General features: G+C 50.7%; 2 protein-coding genes across 2 annotated transcripts in view; one reads left to right on the top strand and one right to left on the bottom strand.

The window, feature by feature from the left end:
- ESRRB (estrogen related receptor beta) overlaps window positions 1-18,255 on the top strand; it is a 105,682-nt gene that overhangs the window by 69,338 nt on the left and 18,089 nt on the right. The window contains exon 3 of the mRNA XM_027572845.2: window positions 1,858-1,974. Coding sequence (XP_027428646.1) covers window positions 1,858-1,974 — 117 coding nt within the window. The remainder of the gene's footprint in view (window positions 1-1,857; window positions 1,975-18,255) is intronic.
- LOC113910552 (ATP synthase-coupling factor 6, mitochondrial-like) lies at window positions 12,162-12,685 on the bottom strand. Its single transcript, XM_035728301.1, has one exon. The coding sequence runs from the start codon at window positions 12,623-12,625 to the stop codon at window positions 12,299-12,301; it is 327 nt and encodes a 108-aa protein (XP_035584194.1). The 5' UTR covers window positions 12,626-12,685; the 3' UTR covers window positions 12,162-12,298.

Genomic DNA, 18,255 nt, shown 5'->3' with positions numbered 1-18,255 from the left:
ACCAAGCTCTTGGGAGCACTCACCTTGCATTTGGCGTTCAACAATTTTATTACTTCAGAGCACTTTGTCAGGGGTAGAAGTTGGTTCCTGCTGGCTCTCAGAAAATGCAACAGTCAGTGTTTTCCATATGCCACACGAGGAGGCTGAGGCACAGGGATGCCTCCCTGACTTCCTCCAGACCACCTCAGCTACTGGGTTGGCAGCAGGGAGGGTGGTGCAAGGCTGGCACGGGGAACTCCTTGTGGCCTTTAGTAACTCATTTCAGCACCCTTCGTCTCAGTTTCTGGGTCTGTGAAATGGGGCGTTGGTGGGCCCACTTCTGAGCAGGTGCATGGTAAAAGTAACTGTTGGAACTGCTGAAGTGGATGGGGTTGGGGCTGGGGGTGGGGTGGGGTGGGGTGGATTCAGGGGCCAGGCAGGCCTGGAACTGCCCCTTTAAGCCCTGTCTTAGGCTGGGAGTGACCTTTCCAAGGCTGCTCTGTGTGGGGTGTCCTTGCTGGGTGAGATGGGCCGGACAGCACCCCTGCTTTAAAGGGGTGTCCCAGGGCCTCAGGAGGGGGGGATGTGGCAGGCAGGCAGCCTTCTGGGCGTCACTTCACCATGCTCCCTCAGCAGGTGGGCGTCTGGATGGGGTGGGAACAGGAGGTTTGCATTAGTTCAGTGTCTGTTCTCTGAAAACCACAGGCTCTGGAGGACCTCACAGTTGGGACCAGGACCGGGGCCAGGAAGACCAAATAAAAACAAAACAGCACTGGGGTTGCTCGCTCTCTTGCATTTTACCTTCTAGTTGTCTTCCCCGCCCCCCGCCCCTCTGTGCTCCCTTTCCTTCGCATTGCTTTTCTCTTCGCATTTATAGCTACACAATGCATATTTGTTAAGTGGTTGTAGACAGGTAAGTGTACAAAGGACAGAGGCTCTGTCCTCTATTAGGCAGCCACAGCCTCTCCTGTAAAATGGGGATCAGTACCTACTTCATGGGATTGCTCTGAGGATTCAGCAGGTGACTCATTCAACCAGCTTTTCCTGTAAGGCTTCTGCATGGCAGGGGCTGATCTCCGTGTGGCTGGAGATGGAGCATGTAAACAGTGGGGGCATGGGTCAGGTTCATGGTAGCCGTTACTATAATTCATTAAAGGGGCGAGACAGAAAATGATCCCAAACACCCTCTGTAGTAATGAACTGTGGTTATATAATCACCAGCTCAATGTGGAGTAGTGGTTTACAAATTTTTTTTTTAAGTAAGCTCTATGTCCAGCGTGGGGCCTGAACTCACTACCCTGAGATCAGGAGTCCCATGCTCCACCAGCTGAGCCAGCCAGGTGCCCCAGTGTTTTACAGTTGTTAAAGCAATTTTATAACCATGGTCTTGCTAATCTTTCATTTTGGAGGTACCACACGGCTTGCAGAGGAGGAAACCGAGATTCGAGGAGAGGAAAGTGATTTCCTCATGGTCAGCAGGCTGAGAGGCCTGCGCCCTGTGGGCCCAGAGCTGCTGAGAGGCTTTTCCCATGATTTGGGGCCCCGGGCTGGAGGGCACAGGGGCTCGTGGTCTGCACCTACATTCTGGTCAGCGCAAGGGGGGGTGTTTTCTGGGATAAAATGCCAGCTCAGTGGTGCCTTCAGAGCTGGGGGTGACCATTCTTCCAGGCTGTGGCTGCCTGGCCCACACAGACCTCCGGGACGAGGAGCTCTGTATTGAAGAGAGTTGGAAAGATTTTGACAAGCACCTCAGAGCACCTACTTTGAGAACTACTGCCCTATGGGGTCCTTGGGACAAGGGGCATTTGTAGGTCTGGCCTTCGGTTGGCGGTGGGGGCCCTTGACATCACCCGTAACCCTGTGTGTATCTGGTTGCAGGGAACATCGAGTACAGCTGCCCGGCCACCAACGAGTGTGAGATCACGAAACGGAGGCGCAAGTCCTGCCAGGCCTGCCGCTTCATGAAATGCCTCAAAGTGGGGATGCTGAAGGAAGGTAAGAGGCCCGCACACCCACGCCATGCTCTCGCCAAGGCCCGGGGTCCCTGCCCACCAGGGGTCTCAGGCCCCTGTGTTCCTGTCCCTGGGCCAGTGCAGACCCTGGACATCTCCTCCCACATCCCAGGGAAGGACCCTGCTCCCTGGGGTGCGTCCCCCTTTCGTCTCCCACACACCACCCTGCACACAGGTTTACAGCGGCCTCAGAGCTGTAAGCGTCCTAAGGCAGACGCGGGGTGTCAGGAAGGCAGGTGTTGGAAGTTCCCCATTCGGGATCCTTTGGGAAACCCCACCTGCGCCCTAGAAAGCTGGCTTGGCCCTCTGGGGAAGGACCTCCTTTTGGGGCAAGCCCCTCGTTCACCCTGGAAGGGGTAGGCTTGAGGTGCTGCCGTCCCGCGTGGCGGGGCCCTGAGTGTGGGCGTACGAAGAGCAGAGACATTAAAGCTCAGAATGACACATCAGGTCCTCTTCACCCGAGCAGGGCTGCTGTGCTCTCCTGCACGTGGGCAGGACATCGCTGTCACCTTGTGGAGGTCCCCCCCACCGCCACGTTCCCCGCCACCCCATCCTTCCTCTTCCTTCCCTGCCTCTGCAGCTGAGCCAGCCGGCCTGGCAGGCCATGGGCTCCGAACACTCGCCAGACTTCCCAGGGTGATAAAAAGTCGAGTAATGAAACAGTGGAGTAATTATTTTTTAAAAACTGATCGCATGTTGGGGTGATAATATTTTGGAGATACTGGATGAAACAACAAGTAGTATGATGTGAATATCACCCGCTTCTTTTCACCTTCTTTAAAGTGGCTACTCGCAAATTTAAAATAACATGCAGCTCTCATTTGGACAGCGCTGCTCTGGGGCTCCTCTTTGTCACCTTCCCTGTTGATCCACTCAGATGGATGACCCTTGTTCAGGACCATTTTGGGGGATGGGGTGTGTGTGCGTGTGTGTGCGTGCGTGTGTGTGCGTGTGTGTGTGTGTGTGTGTATTTCTCCCCTAACCCAGCTTTAGAAGGAGCTGGTGGAGGTTCTTACACATCAGCTTTTATGATTCTGGGCCCTGGGATCTTTCCAGAAGTGGAAGGAGGCAGGAAAAGAGGTGTGTGCTGATGATCGCATGATGGGGAGAGGCTGGGAGAGAAAGGGCAGGGGCAAGCAAGTCTAGAACATAGTCCCTCACTGAGAGGGCGCTTCTGGAAGCCCAGCCCAGCCTTTGAGGGCCCCAGGGCACTCCTCCCATTGTTCTTTCCTTGCATCCCCACCAGGGGAAGAAGGCACGAATTTTAGATGCTTTGTTGGTAGGACAACCTGGACCTTATTGTGGAAATCAGAGACCCCCCTCCCCCAGTTTCTATCTCAGGCACCCCCCTTCAGCCCAGCCCAGTGTGTGCACCTCTAAAACAGAAGCTCCTGAAGCAGTTCCTCAACTACCCCCATATCCACATAGCATGTTGGCCTTTCAACTGCATTTTTTGTTAGCCGCTTCATTTACCACCTTTGAGATGGGGAAGCCACTCAGCTGTTAGAAACGTGTGAGCGGCTCTCTTGGCGGAGAGGGAGGGGTCAGCTGAAGAACAGTCCTGTTTCTAGATTAAAGATGGGCTGTCGTAGACCTGCTGAAAGGTTGTTGAGTTCATTTTGATTCTACACAATTTTGGTCTTACCCTGGTGTAGGGTGTGACCCACGCTAGTGGCTGAACTGGGTCCCCTGACTCCTACACCAGGCTTGTTCTGCTCCTCCAGAGCATCCTGGGGTTCACAGGGGAGGAAACTGAGGCATAAAGGCCCTCAGCAGTCTGCTTTGGTGCTGGCCACTTGACTTCCTCCTCCATGTGCTGCTGGAAACCAACCTAGCAGTGTCTAGGTCTTTGAGTGAGAGACTCCTCGCTCCTAAGTCCCGAGGACGAGGGCTGCCACCTTGTTCTGGGAAGCTGGGTGTGAGGGCGCCAGGTCAGGCTGGGGGTCAGCCGTCCAGTGGCCTTTCCTGGTTGTAGGTTGTAGTTTGGCCTCTCTTTGCTTACTTCACAGCATCTGAGGAACCTAGGGCAGAGGGGAGCTGCCGTGCTACCAATATGCTCCTGTATTTTAACGATGGCACAACTGAGTCTTGCAGAGAGGTTGGGGCCTGAGGTCTCTCCCATCCCTAGCCACCTGCCAGTTTGTGGGGAGCTGGACCCAGAGCCTGGAGCTTCTCCATGCCCTGTGCTGTGTCTGCCCCAACCCCAGGCCACCCTGCCCTCAGCCTAGGAGGACTGTGAGCTGGAGAGCAGGGGAGAGTGGAGAGATGAGGCAAGAGGGAGGACCACCACTTGAAATCCCTGCTGGTCTCCAAGGACGCTATCTGAAGAAGACTCTCCTCCGGGACTACCCAGTACTGGGAAGAGAGTGGGAGTACCTCCTAGTGGCCCCCCAGAACGGGGGAATGACAAGGGGGACCCACTGATAGCAGAGAAGTGCGTGGCCAAGTGCACGCTGGTGGCAAAGACAGCTCAGGTACCCGGCGAGCCACTTCAGAGAAGCAAAGTAGATGCTGTGTGTCCCCAGACTACAGTGTGGGGGTGCTGGGGGCACGTGGGCCTGAGAGAAGCTCTGCCTCGGGGAAGACATGCACGGTGGGGCCCCAACCTTGGCCTCCCTCTGCTCTAAATGGCCCTGTGGTTGGCCCAGGACTTGGATGCAGGAAAGGGTGCAGGATGGCCTCTCTCTTCGGTGGCAGCCAGGGGCATCTGAGACTGTTGGCAGGAGCGGGGCAGGTGTGCTGAGGTAAACTGCCTGGGCCCCAGCCTGGAGATGCCCTTTCTGGAGCTCTGCCTGAAGGAGGAGGAGGGGGCGGTCACTAGAACCCTCCCCGTCCTCACCCTACCCCAGTGCTGGCAGTTCCAAATCCAGAGGGGGCAGGATGACACAAAGACACCCGAGTGTGGACAAAGCCCAGTGCCTCCATTTAGTCTCTGTCCACCCGCCGCCCCCCCCTCCCCCCAGTGCTGAGCCTTGGTGGGATCCTGCGATCAGAAGCTCCACGGGGACCAGCCCCCTTAGGAGGAGCTTGCCTCATTGAGGAGCCTGAGTCCCTGCCAGGCAGGGGCTCTTGGAAGCTGCCCTGACTCCTGCTTTTGTTTGGTTGTCCCCCCACCACTTCGTGAGCAGGAGCCTAGGCCCCTGGGATTGGCGCGGGCTCCCTGCCTCCCTCCTTCCCTCACACGGACCTGACTCTGAAAGGCAGACTCCAGGCTTCCCGGGAGCTGCTCCTCCTCCTTAAGCTTCCACAGTGGGCCTCTCGCATGGAGGAACCGGGGACTCGGGTCCTGGTCCCCGTGCAGGGGTGCGGGGGTGGCCGGAGGCTGGGGAAAGATGGGGTGCCCGCTCCCCTTCCTCCCCATCCCAGCCTGGCAAGGTGTGGCCCGACAGGCTCTCAGTGGAAGAACCTGGAAAACCATTTGCTGCCTTTCTCAGGAAGCCCTCATGCTACAGCACAGCTCTGGGCTTTCAGCAGCTCTCCCTTGAAGGCTCATCCTGCGAACCTCACCTTCTCCTCACCTCACTTCACCTGCCTCAGGCCGGCAGCCTCCCTGTCCTCCTCTTCCTCCTCCCCTCGGCCCCTGCCCGCCTTTCCCCAAGTGTTTTCTAAAAGATACTTGATTTCGGTGAAAGCTGGGCTGACATCCATGCAATACGCTCTCACTGTCTTTGTGCTTGTTGGGCGGGCGGGGAGGGCTCCTGCGGGGATTCTGGGTAATTGGGTTAGTGGCCAGCTCCTGTCAGGAAATTAAAAGGAGGCTCCGATCAGGTTCCCGCTGCATGGGATTTAATGGCTTTGTATTTATAGAGTATTCCGCCTCTAGCCCCTGCCAGAAATACCACTTTTCTGGCCCTCTGAACGAAGAAAGAGGATGGGAGAGATGACTTGCCTTTAAAAGTTCTTTTTTCTTTTCCACAATGCATTAGTGTTCTGAAACAAACCTGCTCTTCGGCACTTCAGGGAGTAGTTTTGAACTAGAGCCCAAGAACCCTGGTGTATATTTGTGTCCCCTCCCCCCACAACCACTTTCCATCTTACGCACGTGCGCATCGACGCACACACATGCACGTGTGCGAGTACACACTCAAAGTCTGACAGCTCACGAGATCTTTCCACGTGGCCTGCAGCCTCTGGGCCGCTCAGGCACGATGACCTGATGGTTAGGGAGATGTTAACTGAATGAAGCCACAGGGGATGATCTTGTCTGTGCCGAATCCTCATTACTGTTCATGCAGGACTTTTGGTGTGCCAAAGCACGAAATAACAGGTTCGGCGATCATACAGACCCAGTGAGACCCCAGTGTGACCACACTAATCAGCTCTCCTGGTGCTTTACTTAAATCTCTGTCAGCCTCCTTTTCCTCCTCTGTAAAATGGGAATCCTAATCATAGTCATTTTCATCTTGCTCCCGACTCTTCAGGGAAAGCCCCGGAGTTGTACCACAAAGTAGGATGTCAGTCCTTGATTGGAGATGGATGTTCTTCATCGTGCTATGAACTGATTTTCTTCCGTGATCCAAGAGGCAGCTTTGAATCTCCCATGGCCTCTCTCCCCCATCCTTGGCCAAGGACGTTGCTTTACATTTTCTTGAAAAAAATGGAAACAGTCAAGTGGGGGAATTTCTTACCCACCTGCCGTTGAATCCACAAACCTACCTGTTGTTTCCTGTCTTTACCCCTGTTACAGATATCTCTGCTCCTGTCTAAAGCCGGTCTCCCTGCCTATGCTCTCTCTTCTTTCGTCATCAAGGACTTCAGTCATGTAGTATCATTTCTTCTTCCAGCATCGTCAGACCCTTGCTCACTACTGGATCATTTTCATCAGCACACAAACATACTTTTATTCTCCCCTTATAAAAACAAAATTAAAATTTAAAAACCCCCACAACTGTATTTTAACCCTTCACCTTCATCCAGCTATTGCTACCTCACCCTGCTCCCCTTTCCAACAAAACTTCCCCAAAGAGTTGATAGCATTTACTCTATCACCGTCTTTCAGGCAGCCAGAAGGAAGCATAGCCTCGCCAGCTCATTGGAAGGATGGGACCCAGAAGTGGCACGTGTTCCTTCCACTCACAGCCCATTGGTGGAACCTGGTCAAATGGCCATACCTCTGCAAGGAAGTCTGGGAATTGTAGTCTTTAGCTGGGTGGGATGCCATGTGTCCAGCTAAAACTCTATTGGTTTGGAAAACGGGAATAATGTATTTTAGTGGGCAATCAACATGCCAAAAATATATGTAAAGTATGAAGAATACGGATACCTTCCATCCAATAGGAGAAAAAAATTTACCCTGATTCTTCAGGTTCCCTTTGTGCCCTTTCCCATTTTTATTACCCTCAGAGGTAACTTACCTGGTTTCATATTGTTTTTCCTTTGCTTTTTAAAATAGTTTTATCACGTTTATATCTTTACGGGTCTTTTGGGGGGGTTGTTTGTTTCAAATGAAATTATACTATGCATATTCTGCATCTCAGTTATTTTAGATGGTATTTCTGAGATGAATGCTCTTGTTACATGGTGCTGTAATTCATTCATTTGCATTGCTGTATAGCAGGAGGCAGCCAGAGAATAAATATTTTAGGCTTTGTTAGCCGGAAGGCCTCTGGCAGCTACGGAACTCCGCCCTTGTTCCAGAGCGAAAGCAGCCACAGATGATGAAGAAATGAAATGAATGAACAGAGCTGTGTTCTGATGAGCAGGCAAAGCACTGGGTTTAGCCCAAAGACCTTAGTTTGCAAACTCCTGCACTGTAGGATCATTGGATGAGTTTAGGGGAGTTTGATTTCCCTTTCTGCTGCTGAGGAAGCAGTGTCTCATATGCCCTGGTGCCCTGGTGCTCGTGTGTAAGGGATTTCAGGCCTGGGGGGTAGAAGTGCCAGGTATGTGCATCTTCAGCTTTATCAGATGATATGAAACTGTTTTTGATTAGGTTGTGCTGACTTACCTACTCGTGTTTAGGCGTTCTGGTTGCTCCATATCCTCACCAACGCTTTTTAAATTTTTGCTAGTGTGCGTGAACTGGTGTCTTACTATCACTTTGATCTGTACTCTCTCCACTATCAGATAAGCATATTTCATATGCATACTAGCCACTTGGGATTCCTTTTCGGTGAGGTGCTTGCCTGAGCCTTTTCCCTGTTTTTCTACTTTATTTTTTTACTGGTCTTCAAGACCTTGTGTGATCTAGCCCCTCCTCCCTTTTCAGTATCATCCGGTCCCATTTCTCTCCTGGCCCCTCACTCCTGCTCACTCTGCTCCAGCCCTACTGGTTTACTTTTGATCCTCAAGCATGACAGACTCTTTCCCATCCTACGAGCTTTGGGCTGTTCCCCTGCCTGGAATGCCCTCCCCATGGCTGGCTCCTCACCCTTGCAGCCCACACTTACGTGCCATCTCAGAAGGCCTCTCTTCCCACTTCCTTTCTTACCTTATCCTTTTGTTTACTTCCTTGTTGAACTTCTCCCAACTTGAAATTATTTATTCATTTGCTTGTTTGCCTGCTTTTTACGGTGACAGCCTCTAATCCAGTTGTTACTGATTTAGAGATCCTTGAATTCCTTCGAAAATCCAGTGAAAATTCTGCCATAAAACACACACAAGTACTTGCACATAAAATTTTGCAGACAATTTTAGGAGCGTCACAGAACCCCTGAAGCCCACCTAAGAGGTACCTGAAGTCAGATTAAGGCCTATGATTACAGAACCAGAGTTTTTAGAGATAGAACCTGAGAAATAATTCAGGCTCCTGGATGGTAAATTGCCTTTAGTTGCACCGTCAGTTGTGGGGTGGCGAGTGACTGCCTAGATGCATGATCCAAAGGCGTAGGCACAATTGGGATTGGTAGGCAAGAGTGCTGTGAGCGATTAGCAATGTCTGCCACAGACTAGGAAGTGGAAGGCATTGGCACAGCTGACAACTATTGGCCGTGCCTGGTATGATGAGTTTAATTTGCCCGAGGCCACGCTGCTAGTAAATAACTGAGCTGAGTGGTAGCTAGTCTCCTTGGTTATGTGAGACTTGCTTTTAAGAAGCCCATTCCAACTCAGTGTAGATAGCTTGGCCAAGTAGCAAAGCCTGTAGCTTTTCCTCAAAGGGGAGAAAAGAGTAAGGGAAAGGACGGGGAGGTCTAAATAGGTCTAAATAGCTTTGCCCTGTTGCTTGCACAGTGTTGGAGTCTTCTTGGCCGCTGGGAATGCAGTGATAACCCAGGCTTGCTGGAATGCCCTTGGGCGTATGATGGCCTGAGTGAGAAGGGTCTAGAGAAGAGAGCAGCTGATGGATAATTTAATAGACGAGGGGCCAAGGGCTCCTCATTCAGGACCATTGTACCCATCCAGGAGCCATTGGTACAAGCCCCAGGATATTAGGTAGCGTGTGGGTTTATCCACCTACGAGGCTCCCTTGACTTCTAGTGAATGAGGCATGAGACTGAGACTCTCTCTTCACCATTACGTTAGGGCACCAGGCTAAGAGGCAGCCCCAAAGAGCCATCCTGTCCTGGGCAGCAAGGTGAGCATACCTGTCACGCAGACCCCCCTGCAGGACAGGTATTAAAGGAAGCCCCGCATGTGCAGGGGTGTAGATAAGTGCTGAGGGCATTCTGCTGTGCTGGGGCACCCATCAGCATGCCCTCATAACCTGCAGCCTCTGGGTACCCGCATCACCTTCTGGGTGGTTTCCTCTTCATAGAGATGAGTCAGCTGTAATTTGGTAGAACTTACAGGCAGTCAACCCTAAGTCCCCAAGGAGGAAGACTGGTCAGATACAGTACTGAATAAAACAGGTTTAGGACAGTGCTCCCCAGACCTGGCAAGTTATCAGAATCGCTGGAGGAACATTGAAAAATTATCCATTCCTGGACATCCCCCGAGACCTTCTGACTCAGAACCTCAAGGAGTAAGTACTCAAAAGTCTGTATCATTCAGAGGCTTTCCATGGCATCCCAACGATCCCACAGTCTGGTGGTCTCAAGTTCAAAGCCAAGGAGATAGGACTTGGAGGTCAAGGTTCAGCTCCTTCCTCTGATATTTCCTGGCTCTGTGTCCCTGAGCAAGTTACCAGTCCTTTCTGAGCTTCAGTTTTCACATGGGAATAACAATAATCATGGATTCTCCTTCCCTCAATATTGTTATGCAGAATTAATAAGATATGGAAATAGCTTTGTAAACTGTGAAGCATTGCACAAACGTGAACCTGCTTACATCATTCATAAACCAAGGACATTGAATGGAGGGTGGGATTTGTGGGTCAGGCGAAGAGAAAGGCCCTGACCAGGAACACTTGGCAATGTCAGGAGAGATCCTGCCCTTAGACGCGCGCGGAGGCTCTGCAGAGGCGGCCTGGGGCGGGGGGCGGAGCGCTCAGGCTCAGAGGCCTTTCCCTCTCCAGCCTGGTCTGAACATTTCCTGTGGGAAGAGAAATGTGACAGGAGCAGCGTCTGGGCCAGGCTCTGGGCCAGGTGCAGGGCCATGCTCCTCAGAGCTCTCGCTGGTTATTTTTAGTGCCCGGGGAGATAAGAAAGAAACTTGAACTGCCCCCCTGGTGGCTGTGCCCCTGCACTCTTGGCTATTTTTACTTCCGAAAGCCTGGGATCTTGTCCAGCTTAGGGAGGGAAAATGAGAAGAAAGGAGGTAGGTGGAGGAAAGCAGGAATTATTTTACTTCCATTAAGAAAAAAGTCAGAAGCCTGCTCTTACCAAGTCAGCAAGTGGACATCTGATCCAGGACGAGGCAGCCACCACCTCTGGACACAGACAGACCTGTGGGGGGGTTGGAGAGGTCAGCAGATGGGCGCGGATGGGATCAAGAAGTTGGGGGAGGCTGACACCCCCTCCTTCCAAGGATTTTCTGCCCCAGAGTGGCCCTGCAGCTTCTTGAATGTTTCCTGTGCCCTGAGTTGGGAAGTGGGATGGGCCACTGTGGAGGGGCACCAGCCCAGGGAGGAGCCTGATGGGTCAGGGGCTGTACAGCTGAAGCCAAGCCGGAGCCTCTGTCCTGGGTCGGACAGAGGCAGCACTCCACCCTGTGGGTGTATTCCAGAGGGAAGCTGTGCTGGAGCTGTGTGCTCCTGGGCACAATACTCGACCTCTCTGAACCTTACTTTCTTAAGGGTTTTTTTGTCTGTTTTGTTGTGTTTTTTTTTTTTTCCCCAGGTATCTTAACTCATGTAGTTACAACTAAGGGGGTGTGTTTCTCTCTCTTCCCAAGAAGGAGGCTGTCAGTTCTTGCCAGACCCTACCACCTTCCATAGGCAGATGGAAGGAAAGAAATGACTTTTAAGTGCCTACTGTGTACCAAGCACTTGGCTGCTTTCACACATTTTATGTTACATAAATTCCATGAGCTTGAGGAAGCTGAAGTATTTTTAATTGTGACAAAATATAGATAACAAAGTCTGCCATTTTGAAGTCATCTTTAAGTGTACAGTTGAGCGGCGCTAAGCACACTGACAGTGATTCTAGTTCCCAAACATTTTTCTCATCCCAGTCAGAAACCCTGTACTCATGAAGCAGTGATACCCATTCTCCCTGCCCCACTACCCCTGGTAACTTCCAGTCTGCCCTCTGTCTACTCTAGGTATTTCTCGTAAGTGGAATCATACATCTCTCCTCTCCTTTCCTTCTTTCACTGAGCATAATGTTCGTCCGTGCTGTGGCAGGTCAGAACAGCATCCCTTTTTATAGCTGGATAATACTCATTGTATGGATACACCACATTTTGTTTATCCAGTCTTCTGCCAAGAGACAGTTGGGTTGCTTCCACCTTGTGACTCTTGGGAGTATTAACTGCCATGAACATTGAGATACAAATACCTGCTAGAGTTCCTGATTTCAGTTCCTTTGGGGACATACCCAGGAATGAAATGGCTGGGCCATACGATATGGATGATAATCTTGTTTCACTTTTTGAGGAATTGCCAAGGTGCTTTCTAGAACAGCTGTGTACCATTGTATATTTCCACAAGCAGCTAACAGTCTTGTTAATTAATCTTTTGATTTTTGAGGTAAGTGGAGATTCACATGTAGTTGTGAGAAATAATACACAGGGATTCCATGTGCCCTTTACCCCATTTCTCCCAGTGGTAGCATCTTGCAAAACTGAGCCACAATATCACGATGCTGATAGTGATACGGTCGAAATAGAGAACAGGATTTTTTTTTTTTTTTGTACACCCAACATCACCAAATAATTTATTTGGAATCAGAATTAAAAGAACACTTGACAGCTGAGAAATGTATGTTTATTCTGATACAGTTGTACAACTAATCTAGGACAAGTTACCAAATAAATTTTACATTCTTTCTTCAGGACTGGGGTTTTTCGATGACTTCAAATTTAGGATCTTCAAATTTGAAGTCTGGGAACGTATTCATGTCTGCTTTACCATACATTTGCTTAAGCTTAAAAAGCTCCCTCTCTGGGTCTTGCTGGTACTCTGGGCCAATATCAACGGGTCCTCCAGATGCCTGTCGCTTAGTTCTGTATTCTCTAAAGTTGTCCACGAAGAGTTTCTGTACAGGATCAAGTTCCTTATTAAATGCCACTGCTGTAACACCAATGTTCCTCCTCAAATGAACTGAGACTGCAGACCGAATGGGAGAGGAGAACCTGAAGAGCCTCTGAAGAATCATGGTGATTCTGTTAACTTGCACTTAGTCCCGAGCTGCCAGAGCCTCCGCGGCCGCAACCGTTCTACCAAAATAGAGAACAGGATTTTTAATAATAATACTATTAACTGACACTTACTGATCCCTCACCAGGTGCCATTCACAGTATTTCAAGTGCTTTACACATACTAACTCATTCAGTCGTCACAACGATCCTACAAGGTACATACTATTATTTCGTACAGGTGCAGAAATCGAGGCACAAAAAGGTGAGGAAACTTGCTCAAGGTCACTCACATGCTAAGAGGTAGAGTCAGGGATTACATCCAGGTCTGACCCTGAGGCTAGTGCTTCTTTCTTCTGCTTTGGAGGCACAGACCCCTCTGGGCGTCTGCACAGTTGCTACCCTCAAACATAATCAAAAGCAAACAAACAAACAAACATAGTCACCAGGCAAGCCTAGCAAGCCACAGCCAGGAGGGCCCTGGGTCTTTTCTTTCCAGGCCTTGAGATGGAGCATCTCAGCACGGACTTGGCTACTCTTCCTATTCTCACTACCTTTCCCCCTATTCCTCGAAAGGGTGACCAAGCACATCTCACCTCTCCACGGGCTGGGAAGGAGCAGGTGTCCCCTCCCAGGGTCACCAAAGAGGATGTAATGAAGGAACTATTTACAGAGGGGTGGGCGAGATGGAGGGAACCAGTTAGGAGCGGTGATGCACCCCAGGACTAGCAACAGTGGAGAGCCTTTAACAACGCCAGCCTGGCAAGAATTAGCCCAGTAAGCAGGACAGAACTGTAGCTGTTCTTAGAGGTCAAAGTCAGACTGCCTTCCTACCTCTGTGGTCTTGGGGAGTTACTCATCCTCTCTTAGCCTCAATTTCTCCATCCATAAAATGGGCTAATAGAATCTCCCTTATAGGGTTGTTGGAATCCCTAAGTGAAATAACATACTTAACAATTCTCAGAGCAGAGGCCAGCACCGAGTAGATACGAACTTCTCCTTATACTTGTGTCTATAAAATTTAGGGGTGTTACCGTGTTGGCCCAGGAGGACAGCTCCCTATCCAGTCCTGGGCTCAACTACAGGTCTCAGTCTACATAGGAACATGGATTCCAGTGATTATCAATCTTTTTGTATTCTTAGCAAATTTATGAATACTTAAATTTTGGCCTGCACATGTTCGGGGATTAACAGTGCTGAACAGTGGTTAAAACAAAGGCTCTGTATTTATTACAGTATTAGAGATCTGGAACACTTTGCATGTAAGTATTATTAATGTTTTTTTTAAATCCAGAAAGTATATCAATGAGATGATACAGTCTTATAATCCCAGATAGTAATTATAAGTTAAGTAGTATTTTAATATGCTCCCTGAGCCTACTTTTTAGGTATTTTGCTAAAACTATAAGAATATAAACAATAAGGCAATGTTCTCATTTCAAGTTCAAGTTGCCTTCTCTTTTTTCTCCCACCATTGGGTGTTTGTAAGACTTCAGCATCCTAATTTAGAAAGTAATTGCCCACTTTATCAGTGAAAATTGCTTTCTGCTGCAAGTTACAGAGAACTTGACTGCAAGTGGCTTAGGCATCAATAAATGAGATTGATTTCCCCACCTACCAAGGACTCTGGAGATGGGAGATTGCTGGCATTTTATAGGCTTCTCAGCCATAGCAGCAAGGACTTAGTATCTTTTTGTCTTTCTTTGGTGTTCTTTGGGGTCCTTGCTTGGCTGCCTCATGGTTGCAGGGTGGTTGCCATAGCTCTGACCGTCACCTTCCAGGTCAGGGCAGGAGAAAGGCAGGGCTGCACCAAACATGTCTGTCCCTTGTATCAGAAAAGCAAAACCATTCCCAGAAGCACCCCAACGTGGACTTCCCATTATAGTCCATTGGCCAGAACCAGGTCGTAGGACCAGCTCTTGCTATCACGGAAACTGGGAAATAGGGAGGGACCGGGATTGGTAGGACTGGCTAGGACACGTTGCCTCTACAAACAGAATCCAGGTTCCCTTAGCATAAAAGGCAGGGAACGGAAAGACAATTGAGTAGACAACTAATGTCTGCCAGACCCAATCATTAGAATTTGGTGATTTATTTTTAAAGGATTTGTGATACAGCATTTTGCTGCAGCGCTCAGGATGAGAACCCAGTCCATGCCATTATCTTGTTGACTAAAATTGTGAGCAGGGTACTCTAGAAAATATAAGAACACACTGACAGATAGTAAGTATAAACATTGTTGACCAATGTCTGTTTAGGCAGAGTGCGGAGGAATTCAGACCTCTGTCCATGGTCTCTGCCCTTGAGATGCTGACCATGCTCAGTTCGGAGCAGACCACATCAATAAAGACAAATGTGTAGAAGGCAGGGAGGTGAGTGGCCTGAAAGTATATACAGATACAGAAAATAAAGAGTGCTTGGCTGTAGAAGGAGGGTACCCAAGGATGTTCAAGTCCATAAAGGGTTGTCTGGTGAAAGGGGGTAGTCTCGTTGGATGGGATGGAGGATAAAAAGTGATCTAGAGACTGAATTTAGCTCACTTCATGAGGGATGCGCTGTCCGAAGGGAGTGAATTTCTGGAGGCAGGGGAAAAGGACCAGCCAGACCCTAAGATTCTTTTGTCTCCTAAGTGTGAAGGCTGCATTTGAACCAGTACATCATTTTACTCAGACGCTTGGCTGCCTCCCAAGGGCTGGGTGCTGAGCTTAGACAACAAAGATGAAAGACAGTTCTTGCCCAGGAGGTACCCACAGTCCACCAGGGGGATGAACACATAGTGTATTGTGTAGAGTTGCTGTTTCGACTATAGTTTCTGTAATAGAGAGTGAGCAAAAGGATCCCAAGGAGGGCATGGCCAACTCTGCTAGGGCGAGTCTGGAAAGGCTTCTCAGTAGAGCTAATACTTGACTTGGGCCTTCAAGGGTGAATCCAGATCTTAATTGGCCTTTGGGAACAGTGTGGGCAAAAAGGATATGGCTTACATCACTTAGGTGGGGGCCCGGCCAATGGGAAGGGGGCCTCTGGTTGGGGGACCCCTCTACCCTAAATACCACGAGTAAAACCTGACTGGGACAGTATAGGGGGAGGGGAGCTCAGAACGCGGAGCTGACGTGGGCCCTTTCCCTTAAGACCCCACTGAATTGACGAGTGGTTGGGAAAGGAGGGAAACAAGCACAAGGTGGTGTATAAAGTACCCGTGAATGCTACCTTGCGTGGTGGTGGGAGTGACGGCCTCCCTTGGCCTACTGGAGCCACTGCCAATTTAGCAAGCATTTTCCCACGACTGTCACAAAAGCCACATTCAGTGAACAGTGTTAGTGTTACCATTGCCCCCTCCCCCGTACCTGATGATGAGACCAAGGCTATGAGAGCCAACTGGGCCAAGGCTGCGTGAGCCATAAGAGCCAAGAGGGGCCTGGGACCTTGCCCGTTGGATCCCATGGGCTGGAGCCCTTATGGGCTTGTAGTTGGGGTGAGGCCTGGCAGGAAGCCAGGAGGCAAGCCTGGCTCACGTCAGGCATCATTTTGGGCATAATCAAACCCAACGGGCTACTTTTCTTAAGAAAACAGAGTAAGTTGATAATTGATGCATGTGTGTATTGATTGGAGCCATGGACCATCCTGTGAAGATCTGAAGGAGAAAATTTAGAGGAAAAATTATACCCTCAGGGCCCTGGGGGGCAGTACCCCGGAGTAGCAAAGAGTGTGGGTACTGGTTCCTTTATTGGGCAAATTACTCAATCACCCAAGCCTCAGTGGTTCTTATTTATAAAATGGGGATAATCGTGCCGGCTTTATATGCTATAGATGAAAAAGGGCAACACACAGAGAAAGTGCTCCATGAATTAGGCTGTTCTCATGGTTGTTCTTTTTTTCTTTTTTAAGGTTTTATTTGTATATTTGGTAGAGTGAGCATGAGCAGAGGGAGGAGCAGAGGGAGAGGGAGAGGGAGAAGCAGACTCCCTGCTGAGCAGGGAGCCCGATGTGGGGCTCAATCCCAGGACCCTGCGATCATGACCTGAGCTGAAGGCAGACGCTTAACCAACTGAGCCACCCAGGCGCCGCTAAATGATTGTTCTTACTGTGACTTAACAGAGACATGTACATAGTGTCGGGAAGAGTAGTAATAATAATGGAGATGACGTTAGTAACAGCTCTGGTTTTCTAAGCATCTGCTGGGCGTTGGGCGCCATGACAGACCATGGAATAATGGGACGGAGAACAGCCCCTGGCGGCAGGGGCACCTGGTCAGTAGGGGAAGCCAGGGGGCTATTGGAGTCCTGGAAGAAGCACCCAGCCCTCCTGGGGGTCTGGGGGCAGGAGACTCATCCATTCCTATATGCATCAAGACTTTCTTGAACACCCACTAAGGGCCAGGCCCTGTGTCAGGACAGAGAACATTGCATATGGAAGTAGTGACCGAAGTGGCAAGTGTCCATCTCCTTGCCTTGCTAAGGGACGGCTGCCTCTTTCTTTGTTTTGTTGAGCATTTCCTGCTTCTGCGGTCAGGCAGGCCGGGTGGAGGGGTGAGCTCGTGAGACTGGCTTCCAGGAGAGAAAGTCCGAGAAGTGGGGGAGGGGATCATCCTGGACTCCGGTCAGATCCGGGCGCATAGTAGGTGCACAGGAAATGGGCGTCCTCATCGTCCTGTGTGAATGAAGCTCGGCATTTTCGCTTTTAGTCTTACCAGCTTTTCAAGAAAAAGCAGAGCTTGGTTGAGGGTTTGGCTCACCTCCAGTGTCGCAGGCAGGGGTGAGCTGCTTTGTAGCGGGATCATAGGAGGGGGTCAGGAAAACAGGGAACTTTGCCCCAAAAACCTTCAAGGGAGGAGCCATCCTTCCTGCCTTGGTGGGGCTGCTCCTTCTGCCCTCACTGAGGGGCCAGGAAGGGTGGAGGGTGGGAGCCAAAGTCCTCCCAGCGCGTGGGTTTAGGTCCTGCGTGGGATGGGCCTCCGCTGTCCCCTTCAAGGTCCGAGGCCCGGCGAGTCCACTCGGATGCTGAAGTGCAGCCTTTCCCAAACTCTCACGAGCCTCCGTGCCTTGAGTCACCTTGTCAGCATGCTGACTCAGATTCCTAGGGGGCAGCCTGAGATTTTTGCATTTCAGACACGCTTCCAGATGATGCCTGGCCGTGGACCACCCTTTGAGAAGGAGGGTGGCAGCCAGCCGGTGTCTTGCCTGCATTCACTCAGCACTCTGTCACATGCATGCTGACCGAAGTGCTACCTTGTGAGGTGCCGCTCTGCCTGGGGCTTTCTGTGGGCACCGGAGCCTGCTTGGCCGGGCCCTGCCCCGCGAGGTGGCTAAATGCCCTGAGGCCCTCATCTGCAGCAGGAGATCATTGGGGCGTGTCCTACCCTGTCTCCCGGGGTTCCTCAGTGAGGCGGAGCCTCAGTGGCTGACAGCAGGAGCCTGCTCACCTACTCAGGAACGCACTTGTTACTGGCATTCTTCCCGATGTCTGGTTTTGGAGAACCCAAGTGCGAGTATGGTCAGTTGCAATCCCTTCCGCCCCTCAGAGCAGAAGGGGAGTTCACTGGAAGCTTCTCAGGAGGCTCCAGGAACACACTGAGAAGCCAGACAAGGGCCCGGGGAGGCCTGGGGAAGCCCAGGCGCAGGAGATGAGCAGTAGCCAGAGGCTGCCCACACCG

This window comes from Zalophus californianus, chromosome 6 (genome assembly GCF_009762305.2).
Source record: "Zalophus californianus isolate mZalCal1 chromosome 6, mZalCal1.pri.v2, whole genome shotgun sequence".
Taxonomy (NCBI): Eukaryota; Metazoa; Chordata; class Mammalia; order Carnivora; family Otariidae; genus Zalophus; species Zalophus californianus.
The sequence above is the reverse complement of the archived record's forward strand: the minus strand, read 5'-3'. Positions and strand labels throughout refer to the sequence as shown.

Excerpts from the sequence above, each read along its gene's own strand:
- LOC113910552 (XM_035728301.1), bottom strand. The coding sequence starts at position 12,625 with ATGATTCTTCAGAGGCTCTTCAGGTTCTCCTCTCCCATTCGGTCTGCA.